The sequence below is a fragment of the Numenius arquata genome, chromosome 7, assembly GCF_964106895.1.
Source record: "Numenius arquata chromosome 7, bNumArq3.hap1.1, whole genome shotgun sequence".
Lineage (NCBI taxonomy): Eukaryota > Metazoa > Chordata > Aves > Charadriiformes > Scolopacidae > Numenius > Numenius arquata.
Window position 1 is genome coordinate 33799670 of NC_133582.1, and position 12764 is coordinate 33812433.

General features: G+C 48.9%; 1 protein-coding gene across 19 annotated transcripts in view; it reads left to right on the plus strand.

Annotated features, from left to right (window-relative positions):
• The first annotated feature begins 594 nt into the window (after nucleotides 1-594).
• Nucleotides 595-12764, plus strand: part of SLC8A1 (solute carrier family 8 member A1) — a 113138-nt gene continuing 100968 nt past the window's right edge. For 11 of the 19 annotated variants that reach the window (XM_074151059.1, XM_074151062.1, XM_074151061.1 and 8 more), the window contains exon 1: nucleotides 625-2423. In XM_074151059.1, the coding sequence (XP_074007160.1) occupies nucleotides 625-2423 (1799 nt within the window). Of the gene's footprint in view, nucleotides 2424-12764 lie in introns of all 19 variants that reach the window. The other 8 variants (XM_074151073.1, XM_074151075.1, XM_074151072.1 and 5 more) reach the window with 4 other exon arrangements.

Sequence of the window (12764 nt, forward strand, 5' to 3'; positions counted from 1 at the left end):
ATAAGGTTTTGCCAGGGCCTGAGCATACTTCATGCAGTTTTTGGACGTGGAGTAGATGCTTGGGAGGACTTTGAGCAAGAAAAGGCTGTGAAATATGTAGTTTATAATGGCATGTATAAAACTATTTTTTAAAAATGATGGAGGGATAATAGACTTCCCTATCCTCTCCTGCTCTTACCCTGAACTCCAGCAAGTGAGTGAATTGTAATTTTGAAATGGGAAACACTTCTGCCAGCTGTGAAGTGGAATGATGGGCTTTAATTAGATAAGAAACAAGAAAATGCAATTGAACAAATAGGCTTTCAGCAAAGAGAAAGAAAGTGGCATTAAACATCATAGCAGCTAAAGGGGTAGGTGCTTGCCCACTGGTAGCATCTGAATCTGTTCTTGTTCGGATAACTGAACTAGATGAGTTGTACTTGGAAAATGGCAGTAATCATAACACAAATGGGCTCATTAGATGGTCTTTTCAAGTAACAGGGTAACTTGATTGTATGTTTGGGAAAGATGGGAAATAAACAGGGTGTAGAGAAAGATCCACTATCTTGTCGGCCTCACTTAATGCGTCCTTCCTTTTGTCTCTGCAGCTTAAGGATGCCTGGGACCAGTTCAGTGGAAGCGGCCATGTCGCAAGCAACTCATCCACCCACCTTCCCAGTGAGCTTCCAGCTCCTGAGTGTTGTGCTGGTGTTCCTCTTCCATGCAGAGAGCATACATGCAGAGACCCCCAGCGAACTGCCTGTGAATGACACCGAGGAGTGCGCTGGCTCATACATCTGCAAAAAGGGTGTGATTTTACCAATATGGGAACCCCAAGACCCCTCATTCGGTGACAAAATTGCTCGGGCAACAGTGTATTTTGTGGCAATGGTGTACATGTTCCTGGGAGTATCTATCATAGCTGACCGCTTCATGTCCTCCATCGAAGTCATTACATCCCAAGAGCGGGAAATAACCATCAAGAAGCCCAATGGAGAGACCAGCAAAACTACGGTGAGGATCTGGAATGAGACCGTTTCCAACCTCACACTGATGGCCTTGGGCTCATCTGCCCCGGAGATCCTCCTGTCTGTTATTGAAGTGTGTGGCCATGGCTTCACGGCAGGGGACTTGGGGCCAAGCACAATTGTGGGGAGTGCTGCGTTTAACATGTTTGTCATCATTGCGATCTGTGTTTACGTTGTTCCAGATGGAGAGATAAGGAAGATCAAGCACTTGCGAGTGTTTTTTGTTACAGCAGCCTGGAGCATCTTTGCCTATACTTGGCTTTACATTATTTTATCTGTATCTTCTCCTGGGATTGTGGAGGTTTGGGAAGGTTTGCTCACCTTCTTCTTCTTCCCCATCTGTGTGGTGTTTGCCTGGATAGCTGACAGGAGGCTTTTATTTTACAAGTACGTCTACAAGAAATACCGAGCTGGCAAGCAGAGAGGCATGATCATTGAGCATGAGGGTGACCGTCCCTCCTCCAAAGCTGATATAGAGATGGATGGAAAGGTTGCTAATTCTCATGTGGAGAACTTTTTGGATGGGACATTGGTGTTGGAGGTGGATGAGAAAGACCAGGATGATGAGGAAGCCAGGAGGGAAATGGCTCGGATCCTGAAGGAGCTGAAACAAAAGCACCCTGACAAGGAAATTGAACAGCTTATAGAGTTGGCCAACTACCAGGTCCTGAGCCAGCAACAAAAGAGCAGGGCCTTTTACCGCATTCAGGCCACTCGGCTCATGACGGGAGCTGGCAACATCTTGAAGAGACATGCTGCAGACCAGGCCCGCAAAGCTGTCAGCATGCATGAGGTCAACAGTGAGGTGGCAGAAAATGATCCCATCAGCAAGGTCTACTTTGAGCAGGGTACCTACCAGTGTCTGGAGAACTGTGGCACTGTTGCCCTGACCATCATTCGCCGAGGAGGTGACTTGACCAACACAGTGTATGTTGACTTCCGGACAGAGGATGGGACGGCCAATGCTGGCTCTGACTATGAGTTCACCGAAGGGACAGTGGCCTTCAAGCCTGGAGAGACCCAGAAGGAAATCCGTGTTGGCATAATCGATGATGACATATTTGAGGAGGATGAGAACTTTCTGGTCCATCTCAGCAATGTCCGTGTGAGCACTGAGGCCTCAGATGAGAGCATTCTTGAGACCAGTCGTGTCTCAACACTTGCCTGCCTGGGATCACCATCTACTGCCACCGTCACCATCTTTGATGATGACCACGCTGGCATCTTTACCTTTGAGGAGCCAGTAACGCACGTCAGTGAAAGTGTGGGGACCATGGAAGTGAAAGTGTTGCGAACCTCTGGTGCACGAGGAAATGTTATTGTGCCCTACAAAACCATTGAAGGCTCAGCCAAAGGTGGAGGAGAGGACTTCGAAGACACCTGTGGGGAGCTGGAGTTCCAGAACGATGAGATAGTGTAAGTGAAGGTTTTATTTGTTACTTACTTACAGTCTCTGGTTTGCCTTAAATTAAATGCACGTGGCTCCCAGAGCTGCACTGGAGGTGTTTGGGTGCCAGCTCATTGCAGTAAGGCATGAATGGCCTTATGTGCTTTGGGGAGACTGAAATACCATGTTCCTGCCTTGCAAACAGAGATTGATGCCTGCTCAGGGGCACTCCACCCTTCCAGCAGTGGGGAGGTGGGACTTGTTTGTGAGCCTAGCCACCCACACCCTGTCCATGCACTGAGCAGATCTCAAGAGGCTCAGCTCTACAGTGGAGCAGAGAACAAGTCCGAGCTGGCAGTTACTGCTCAGTCATAAGGACCTGTCTTGTGAAGGGCCTAAACTGAGGGTACGGACTGCAGTATCTACTTCCCCTTGCCTGTTGAGGGTCAGGTCATCCAGGGCTGGGCCACAGCCTGTTCCACTGATGCTCTTTTCAGGGCTTTGATGAAGGTCGCTGCACCTCCTCCTCTTCTAAAGGCTGCAGGCCTGGGTCATTGTCCAATGCATGCCCTGGAGAAGTATTGTCATGCAGAGAAGCCTCATAGTTAGGATGAAACTGCAGGCACATTTGGCTGCTTGTAAATATAAAAGAGGCTGAAAGCTGTTGGAGGCTACTCCTGAATGTTGCTAGGTGGATGGTGGAAAAATTATTAGTGCTGTATCCTTTTTATTAAATTATGTGGAGGATATAAATTAGCCCTATAAATTATGGTAGAAAACATCTATCCTTGGGTATGTCATGAAGACATTTCTTTGCCCCTTTGGGCCTCTGGGAGGAGCAACGGTTGGGAGTTGGGTTGTTCCAGTCTCAGGCTTTTCCTCCAGTGAAGTCTGTGTCTGTAGATCAGTCCCTGCCAACAGTAGACTCTGTAGCACAGAACCTGCGCAGAACTCAGAGTTATCACTTATAAAAGGCACTGCTGTATCAAGAGAGAGCTAAATGTCATCTTGGGTGTTGGGTGTCATACAACTGGTCTCTTAGGAGCTGAGACAGACCCATGATGGGCGCCGAGAGTGGGCCTTATGGTCCGTTTGTTATTTGTGTCTGCTCGTGTGCACAGGGAGAATGAAGCAAATGGGGAAATCATAAAACTTCATGAAGAACAGGGAAAGAAAAACGTGATTTGTGGTTCTCAGACAGGGTATTAGACCAGTTGGTGTTTTGACTTCTCAGGAAAAACTGAGCAAGAACTTCACAGCCCCAGCAATCTGGAGGCCAGAACATGCATGTTACTCACACAAGGGTCACGAGCACACAATATGCCATTGTTACTGGCTCCTGAATGATAACTGTAGTAGAGAGGAATGGAGGTTTTATTGTGGTTTTTTTCATTTGGGGAGAAGGAGGGAGTTGTCTGCAGAGATGCAATGAACTAGGCTATAAGGATATCCCCCAAAGGCTCTTTACGTTCTAACCAGGTCACTCAGCACTAGCAAAACTGGGCTACTGGCAGGAAGACTTTGACGTTTGATCTCAGTTCCCCTGGGACGTGACATGTTTACATGGCAGGCCAAACACATGGCCACAGGCTCACAGGGGCTTGGCTTCCCCCCTGTCCTGGATCCATCACTCTGGCCAGGATCTTTCATCAAAGACAGGTAGTGTCACCTGTATTGGTGCTGCTTGTTGGTCCTCAGTCTGTGATGTGGGGCTTGCAGTGGGAAGTCGGTGCCTTCTCCTCGGTGTTGCGCAGGGGCCCACTGTGCCGTGGCTCTGCTGGTGGCTGTTCCTCTGCTGCGGACTTTTGCCAACAGCTCAGTCACCAAGGGGTGTGCTGGAAATGGGCTGACAGCATTCTGCCAGAGCTGTTGCCTGGCCTCCCAGGGCATGCTGGTCTGCCCTCCCCATGGCAGCAAGCCTCTTCCTTTCTTTTCTTACTGGCTCTCAGCACGTGCACAGCAAACAAGAAACAGGGGAAAACAGCTTTCTTAGAAACCCAAGCGTGTATTTGCTGCGCAGATGCCAGGGCATTGCCGTCCTGTCTCTATTGCCTTTAAACTATCTCTCCCTGGAATTGCAGGTAGGGATGGTACATGGGAAGTATCACTTTAGGAGTTGGCAGCCTGTTGCAGGTGAGGGCTTGGGGAATGGGGTGGATGGAGGTGGCAATTGCAGAGCCGTGTGTTGACCAAGGGGCTTGCTCCATTCAGGTAGGAGAGGACATGCACATACCTTATTTTTCTGGGAGAAGGATGAAACTGATTGTACAAATTGCAACGTATTCATGTGCTTGGAAGGCAGTAGGTATTCATCTAAAACTTAGCTGCTACAATCCATGTTCAGGTGTTGGACGGTGCAGTCTGACTTGCAGAAGATTTCCTGGAGGTCCATGTTTGCCTGGGCACAAGTTTAGGACAGCCTTGCAGCACAAAGGTGGTGTGGTCCTGAAGCTCAGGTGGTGTTTAGAGGCATCCTCCTTTGGAAGAGTTTGCTCTAATGGGCATAGAGAAGATGTGCTATCACAACGTGGATTATAGAGCTAAAACCTGTTTGCTATGTCATTGCTTGTTAGTGCTGTGCTTCAGCTAAATCACAGCTATGTAGAATGGTGCAGTTCCCCAGCACATTTGATTCAATAAAGTTCTAAAACTTCAGGTTTTCCCATGGTCTGCTGGCCAAGAGGTGGGTTTGCTGCCCTTTCTAAAGGTTTTTAGTGTCTCTTCACCTCTGTCATTCTAGGCTGCCTCAATCAGCTTGAGAAAATCGAGTACAATGTGTTTTTCTGGGGCACTAACAACATAGAGTAGTGCAGGGGGACACAAGGATGAAAGAAAACTCTGTACAAGCCTCTATTTTTAGAGGGCTGGCTTGCTGGTAAGTCCCAATAAAATTAGAAAGCACTGGGAGGGCCCTGATCTTCTGGAGAAGACCTTCCTCCGGTTCCCAAGAGGCCCAATTACGTAACGTGTTGTTTGTTTGCAGTGTCCAGAGAGACTTTCCCGTTTTGCAATCTGTTGATGTCCCCTTTCCCAGAGCACACAAAATAGCTGTACAACTGCTGAAGCTGTGCCACTCCTGTGCATTTAAACAAAGAACTCATTCCAATGCTACCAAAAAAGATGTATAATGGAGATGATGTTGGTCCTCCTATGGAACATTTTATCCCAGTGCTGCCTGGTAGCCTCTTGGAGTGATGCTTTTCTGCTCCTTGCTCCTGAAGCATAGCTTGTGTGTTCAATGTGTGCATGATGGAGAGTGAAAGAAACAGCAAAGTGGTGTTTTGCAAAGGGGTTAGCTGTGTGGGAAAGCTAAAGATGTCTGACCTGGGTATCAGGAACGTCAGTCTCAATGATGCTGCATGGGTACCTGGGGCTCTGAGACTATAGGACAGTGTGCTGTGATTTGAAGTGTGAGAGCCTTCCCTCTGGGGCCATCCTCAACAAGGTGACTCCCAGCCTTGTCTTGCGTCTCCATTAATGATTAAAGCTTTCTTGATAAGAACATGGAGAAGATGTGTAATTGCAGGCTCTTCCTGCCCACCCATCTACCACAGCTATTGTGATCACAGAAAAGGTCACTGGTTCATCCAGCCAGCGTATTTTTATCTCCTGACTAAATGCCAAATAACTCAAAAGAAGTCAAGCCTCTTGTCTTAGAGGAGGAAGCAATCCTTCCCCCAGCTGATAGGATCTCTTCTTCTTGCTGTCTTGAAATATCAGGGGGGCACCTCTTCCAGATGTGATTGCAGAGGTGTATGAAAACTGTTTGTTCCTTCATGTTCAAAAAATAGTAGTTTTTCTAGAGATAACATTGTAACTACAGATCTATGACAGTCTGCATTCCAGATATATGCACTCAAAAGAAAAGTTTTTACTGCATTCATGAGGAAGATGGTACACACTATTATATATATAACTATTAAACTGGTGTTTCACCTACACAGTTACACCTGTGACTGCATGGAGAATCTTATGTCAATAGATCTTGATGTTCATAAGATAAAGTTTAGTTGTTTTTATAAAATGTGTCTGCTGCTGGTTTAGGAAGTGACACTCTTGGCCCGTTGAATTTGACTTGTCCATGCCAGCTTTGGCATTTCTCTGGAAGCATAAATCTAGGAGCCAAATGCTACAGTGACACAAACATCAGCTAAATCCTCTAATTTTTTAGGTTAAGTGTCCCCATAGACCACATAGCCTCCCGCCCAAGAGCCCTTTAAAAATGTCAATGTCAATAGATTGTGGCAGGGGGGAACCAAGTTGTAAGTTCTCCTTTTCTCTTCCAAAAGAAGTTGGGTGAGATATTTCTAAAGAAACAGCAAAAATAAAATCCTGAGTCGGCCTGGGACCTCTCTAGCTCAGTTTTGCATCCATAGCCTGCAGCTTCAGAATAAAAAAATGAAGCCTCCAGCATGGTCAGCCTTGCAGTAGCATGCAGTTGAAGAGCAGAGAATCTTCTGGCGTGGCAGAGACACCGCTGTAAACCAGGCTGAAGGTGAAGCAAACAAACATTCCCCTTTTCATGGTTCATCGTTGAACACACAATATCTCTCTTTGTCCATCCTGCTTTGTTTGCCTGGGTCAGTGCATCCCCTCCCTCGCAAGCCCTGGCTTGTGCAGGGTTAATGTCTGGAGGCACAGCGTGAGGTATCAAAACAGATCAAACAAAGATTAAACTATTATTTGGCCTGCTTTCAGCACCCAGCTTGGGTTTTAGAGCCTGTTTTCCCCTCTCCACCTGCAGTCTCACCTGGCCCAGTGGGACTTGCAGGCCAGGTACAGCCACCAGGATCTAGGTCTTGGGTCCTTGGAAGGAGTACCCAGTGCCCTGTGTCTACCTTATGGGAGGTGGCCCTGGCCATGGCTCACAGCAGATAGCTGAGCACATGCGTCCCACCAGGCTGGGGCATGGCACGGGAGCTTGTTTCCCTTTCCAGAGGAGTTTTGTGGAAAAGTTCCCTGGGGCTGAAATGTATCGTTGCTTTGGGTCCTGAAGGCCAAAAGCTGGTTGTCCCCTCTTCAGGGGAGAAGATACAGCTATAATAGGGTGAGCTGTCTTGTCTTTTCTGCTCTTTGTCCACACAAAGTTTTGGCTTTCCTGAACACTCCTAAAATGTTAGCCTAAGTATCTCCCAGCCACGTGCATCCTTCTTAAGCTGCTGTGCTCCTATCTCGGTGGCACTGGACAACCCCTGCATTGCTGTTAGGAGACAGGAAGGAAATACAGCCACATGGTCTTCGCAGACCTTGCCTTTCTCCTGCGGCCAGGTGCCTGCAGGTGCTTGCTGTTGTCCTGTGCACAGACACAGACATGGCGTGTGCTGAAAAAGTCATTCCCAAGTGCCATTTCAGGTCCCAAGCCTGCAAAGTGCATGCTCACAACTGTGAGTGTCTCTAAGTGTCTTGTGCGTTCATTTGGTCCTCTCCTCTCCAAGGTGAGGCCAGTGAGCGTGCTCCTGTGGCATGTCATTGTGGTGGTGTGGGACAAGTCCTGCTGTAGCTTGCTTGGGAAGGATGAGCACGGGATGCAGTCTGCACCGTTTGCCCAAATAAGTCACGAAATCTAGGAACTTGATTTGATGATGTCCCCTGTGGAGGGGATTAGGCAGTGAGGTTGTGTTATTGGATGAAGCAAGTCGTGCCAGCACATCACTGGGGTGCACGGGGGGGAGAAGGGTGAGGACAAGAGTGGTTAGGTCTCGCTGAAGAACTGACACAGTTTTTGTCCTTGAAAAAACAATGTTTCCTTATTTGTAATGAGCTGTTGTTGGCAATTTACTGCTGCCAGCTGCATCTCTGTGGTTGATTAAGGGAGCTTGGATCTTAAATATGTAATAACTCTCTGAAAGCCATTGAGAGGCAGTTATTAGCTTCATCAGGGCCTGCATACACATCCGCTGTGCTCCTTTATGAAAAGGCTACCTATTAGATGCATCGTAGTAATTTATAAAACACAAGGTCTAGGCTTGTTTTAGGAAATTAAAGCAGCAACCCTAGCGAAGCTTGTTGGCCTGGGAGAGTTGTCTTGGAGTGAAAGGCTGCTCTGTAGCTCCTTGCTGAGGAGACAAAAATGGGGGATAGGAGAAGGCCTGTCCCCCCTTGCAGGCTCCCTTCTTTCCCTGCCGTGTGCTTGAGCACCGCTGGCAGCAGCATTAGCACCAGCTGTGATACGCAGGTTTTGTCAGCAGAGCAGGGATCCGTCCCTCTCCCTCCTGAGCCCATGGGATCCTGTACTGTGGCAAATCTTTGAGCAGGGAGAGGTAAATGAGGTAAATTTGGTACCCAGGACCCTGATGCAAGTGCTGAGTTCACGTCGGGCATCACCTTGGGAACAGGCTTCTTTCCTCTGAGAGTTTACCCCCAGGTTTGACCCCGGTGGATGGCACTCAGGAGTTTCCTGCCAGCACCAGGGCTGCATTTGTGGGCTTAAAACGAGCACGACGGAACAAAAAGCAGACAGCTGACCACAGCCAGCATCCAAGCATCTGTGCGGATGGGCAGAGAAACATCTGCTGTCATCCAAAGCCAAATGCAGAGGAGAAGCTGGACCTGGCAGACAACTGGCTGAGTCAGAAACAGACCATCCCCAGGGAGGCGGGGAAGGGGGCTGAGCCTGGAGGCTGCGGGCGGATGGAGCACCCTCGGCCGGTAGTGCTGCAGGGGGATGCTGTGTCGCCATGCCCTTGGCAGGCAGGTCTACCAGGGGTGATGCACAGTCTGCCATCTCTGGGGCTGCCCTGCATGCATCCCTACTGGCTTTGCTCACACCAGGGACAAAACTGCACATTCACTAGCATGGATACACGTCACTGCCGTGCAAGGGGAAAGACACCTATTCTGCCCCTTGTTATCCAGCACCACAGGGTAACTGTGTGAGCTTAACCTTCACAATCTGGTCTTGCTGAACCACTTGTATTTCTACAGTACTCTCATATGAGGAGCTTTGATTAAAAGTTAGTCTTTCCTAGAATCATAGAATGGTTTATGTTGGAAGGGACCTTAAAGACTATCCAGTCCCATCCCCTGCCCTGGGCAGGGACACCTCCCACCAGACCAGGTTGATCAAAGCCCCATCCAGCCTGGCCTTGAACCCCTCCAGGGATGGGGCAGCCACAGCTTCTCTGGGCAACCTGGGCCAGGCTCTCACCACCCTCAGAGTGAAAAATTTATACCTGATACCTAATCTAAATCTCCCCTCTTTCAGTTTGAAGCCATTATCCCTCATCCTATCACTCCATGCCCGTGTAGAAAGTCCCTCTGCAGCTTTCTTGTAATCCCCCTTCAGATACTGAAAGTCTGCTATAAGGTCTGCCTGGAGCCTTCTCTTCTCCAGGCTGAACAACCCCAACTCTCAGCCTGTCTTCATAGCAGGGGTGCTCCAGCCCTTGTAGCATCTTCATGGCCTCCTCTGGACCCACAGAGTGTTTCACAGCCACAGTGTTTGTGATGGCCAAGTGCATGGCCTAGCTGCACTGGTACTAATGGGTATGTTCTCTGCTTTGCAGTCTCAGGCATGGATGGAGTTAAGGTCAGCCCACTCCAAGTCATAAATGCCATTTAGCCTGAGGACATCTTGGGAGATATCAAAAAATCTACTAATAACATTTCTGACACTAACATTGGAGGCGTTGTGCTGATTTCCAAGAATGGCAATGCTGGATCCTGGGTGACAACAAATAATAACAGCATTCTCTGTTTTAAAAATATCTTAGTGTAAGAGAGAAAGTATTCCCACTGCTGTGCAAGTAAGAGGGTGACCAGCATGTGCCTTCTCCGTCCAGTCCCTATAAGGTTCCATTTCCATAGCATCTGGACTCCTTCCTACACAATCAAGTAACAATAAAATGCATCTGGCAATGAGAAACAAAGCAATAATGAAGAACACGGCACAGATTGGATCCCCATGAACTGGGTGCTGGAAGAAAAGAGATGGAGCTGATGGCATACACCTGCCCCATCAGAGCAAAGTCCTTTCCAGGGGAAGGTCCTCTGAGTACAGGTGCTCTGAGATGGCTGAGGACAGAGATGGAGGTGGGCTGAGTGGAGTCCAGTGCAGAGATACTACCTTTGGATTCTTTCTAGAGGTGGTTTAAATTTTATGGCGTTGTTGTCAGGAAGCTTCCATGCTCTTTGGAGTGCTTGAGTGGTTCTCCTGGTTGTTGGCTCCTGTGTTATTTGCTCCTGGTGCGTGGCAGTCACACACTGCACTATCCTGGGGTCATGCGATGTGGCTCTAAATTAACCACAGGCACAGTACACCCTGAGGAGAGCTTTGTCCCAGAGGCCAAATGCACCATCCCCAAGTGACAAAGCTGTTGTCTCGCTGGCTGGTACGTAAGAAGGACATGAATTTTCTTGCTGTGTCCAGAAAAAAAGAAAAAAACCCCATCAACCACATAAAAAGGACTGTTTTGCTCAGAGTTCTTTTCCAAACTCTGATGCTTGCTTCCAGGAGAACAAAATAGTTATACACTGGGATTTTGCAAAGAGTTTGGAGTAGAAATCTATCGGTCCATAAGAGCATTCATCAGCCCCTCAAACTGCCGGGGCTCTGCAGGGCTGATGGCTCTTCCCCTGCCCTTTGTCCCCAGTGCTCGCCTTCCCGGCTCTGCCCTCCTCACAGCCAAGACCTCACCCGGGCAGCCGGAGAGCAGGGCGGTGACAGATGACTTATCCTGGCATGCCTTTAGATACAGGCAAGAGACGTGCCCGTCTGGAGACTGCGGACGTGGTGCTGGAGGGGCTGTGTGTCCTCGGCCGCAGCGCTCCCTGCCCTCTCAGCAATGCCATCCCGCAGCCCCGGCTCTGCTGCCTTAGCACTGCGCGGCTCTCACATGGATACACAGCCCTGTCACAACGTATGAGGCAGAAAAAAAGTCTGTTCTGCAGGGAGACTGGAACAAATAGAGCTGTGATGAGCAGGGGAGAGACACGCTAATTTCATTGAGAATGGGAGGCTGGATCCGCAAAGAAACCTGTTGCTTTGGCTCGAGTAGGAGGGGAGCAGGTTTTACCTGGCTCTAGAATCCGCACAGGGCTTTGTATTTGCTCAGTTCAGTAGATCTGCATTCACACTTTAGGTTTGATTATTGAAATATATACTCCTCCTTAGCACTATAGAATAGTTTGGGTTGGAAGGCCATGTAGTCCAACCGCCCCGGCCGTAAGCAGGGACTTCTTCAACTAGATGAGGTTGCTCAGAGCCTCATCCAACCTGGACTTGAATGTTTCCGGGGATGGGGCAGCCACAGCTTCCCTGGGCAACCTGGGCCAGGGTCTCACCACCCTCACAGTAACGAATTTCTTCCTAATACCTCATCTAAATCTCACCTCTTTCAGTGTCAAACTCTTCCCCCTCATCCTATGGCTCCCCTCCCTGATCAAGAGTCCCCCCCAGCTTTCCTGGAGCCCCTTGAGGGACTGGAAGGGGCTCAAAGGTCTCCCCGGATCCTTCTCTTCTCCAGGCTGAACCCCCCCAACTCTCTCAGCCTGTCCTCACAGCAGAGGGGCTCCAGCCCTCCCTGCATCTCCATGGCCTCCTGCTCCAACAGGTCCACGTCCTTCCTGTGCTGACAGCCCCACAGCTGAATGCAGTGCTCCAGAAGAATCATACAAAAACCTGAAAACAAGTCAGTTTATAAGGGAGGATTTTAACAGCAGTGTGGGTGTGTTGGGTCAGAGTTAGGCTGAGCATGAACTGGATGAGAATTAGAGGGGAAGGAGATGTCCTGTCCATGCCTTAGCAGCACAGAGGGAGAAGGGAAGGGAGCTGAACAATAGATTCCACCAAGAAGCAGGTCCCTCTGTGGACATCTGTGTTCAGGAGGCGTGCAGGTGTAGGGCAGAGATAATATAACCTACCTGTCCTCAGACCCAGTGAGCATACTGAAATCAAGCCTCATGCTATTAGGGGAATGCCTCAGGGCCTCTTTGAGCTGCTAGCAGCCCCTCTGGAAGGGTTCCTGGGCAATAGGTGAGGTCTGCAGGCAAGCTTAGGAGCTGTTGTCAAAAGCAGCTCAGCCAGATCAGATCTCCTTCTGTACCTAAAAGAGCCTAGAATAAATCAACACATTATTTGTAAGTACCTCAGAGATAACAAGGCGATGAATAGCAGCCAGCATATATTTGTCAAGAACAAATCTTATCAAGCCAACCTAATTTCCTTTCATGCCAGCCTTTTGGGTAAGGGAGAAGCAGTGGTTGTCATATCACCTAGCTTCAGAAGGGCTTTTCATGTTGCCTTCTTCAGTACTGTCATGAGGAAGCGTTGGCTAAATGAGCCACTGGGCTGATGGATTCAAACCTGTCTGGAAAGAGAAATGTGGCACTGGATGGGGGTGAAATGGTGTTCAGCAGGTGCTTGTCCTGAA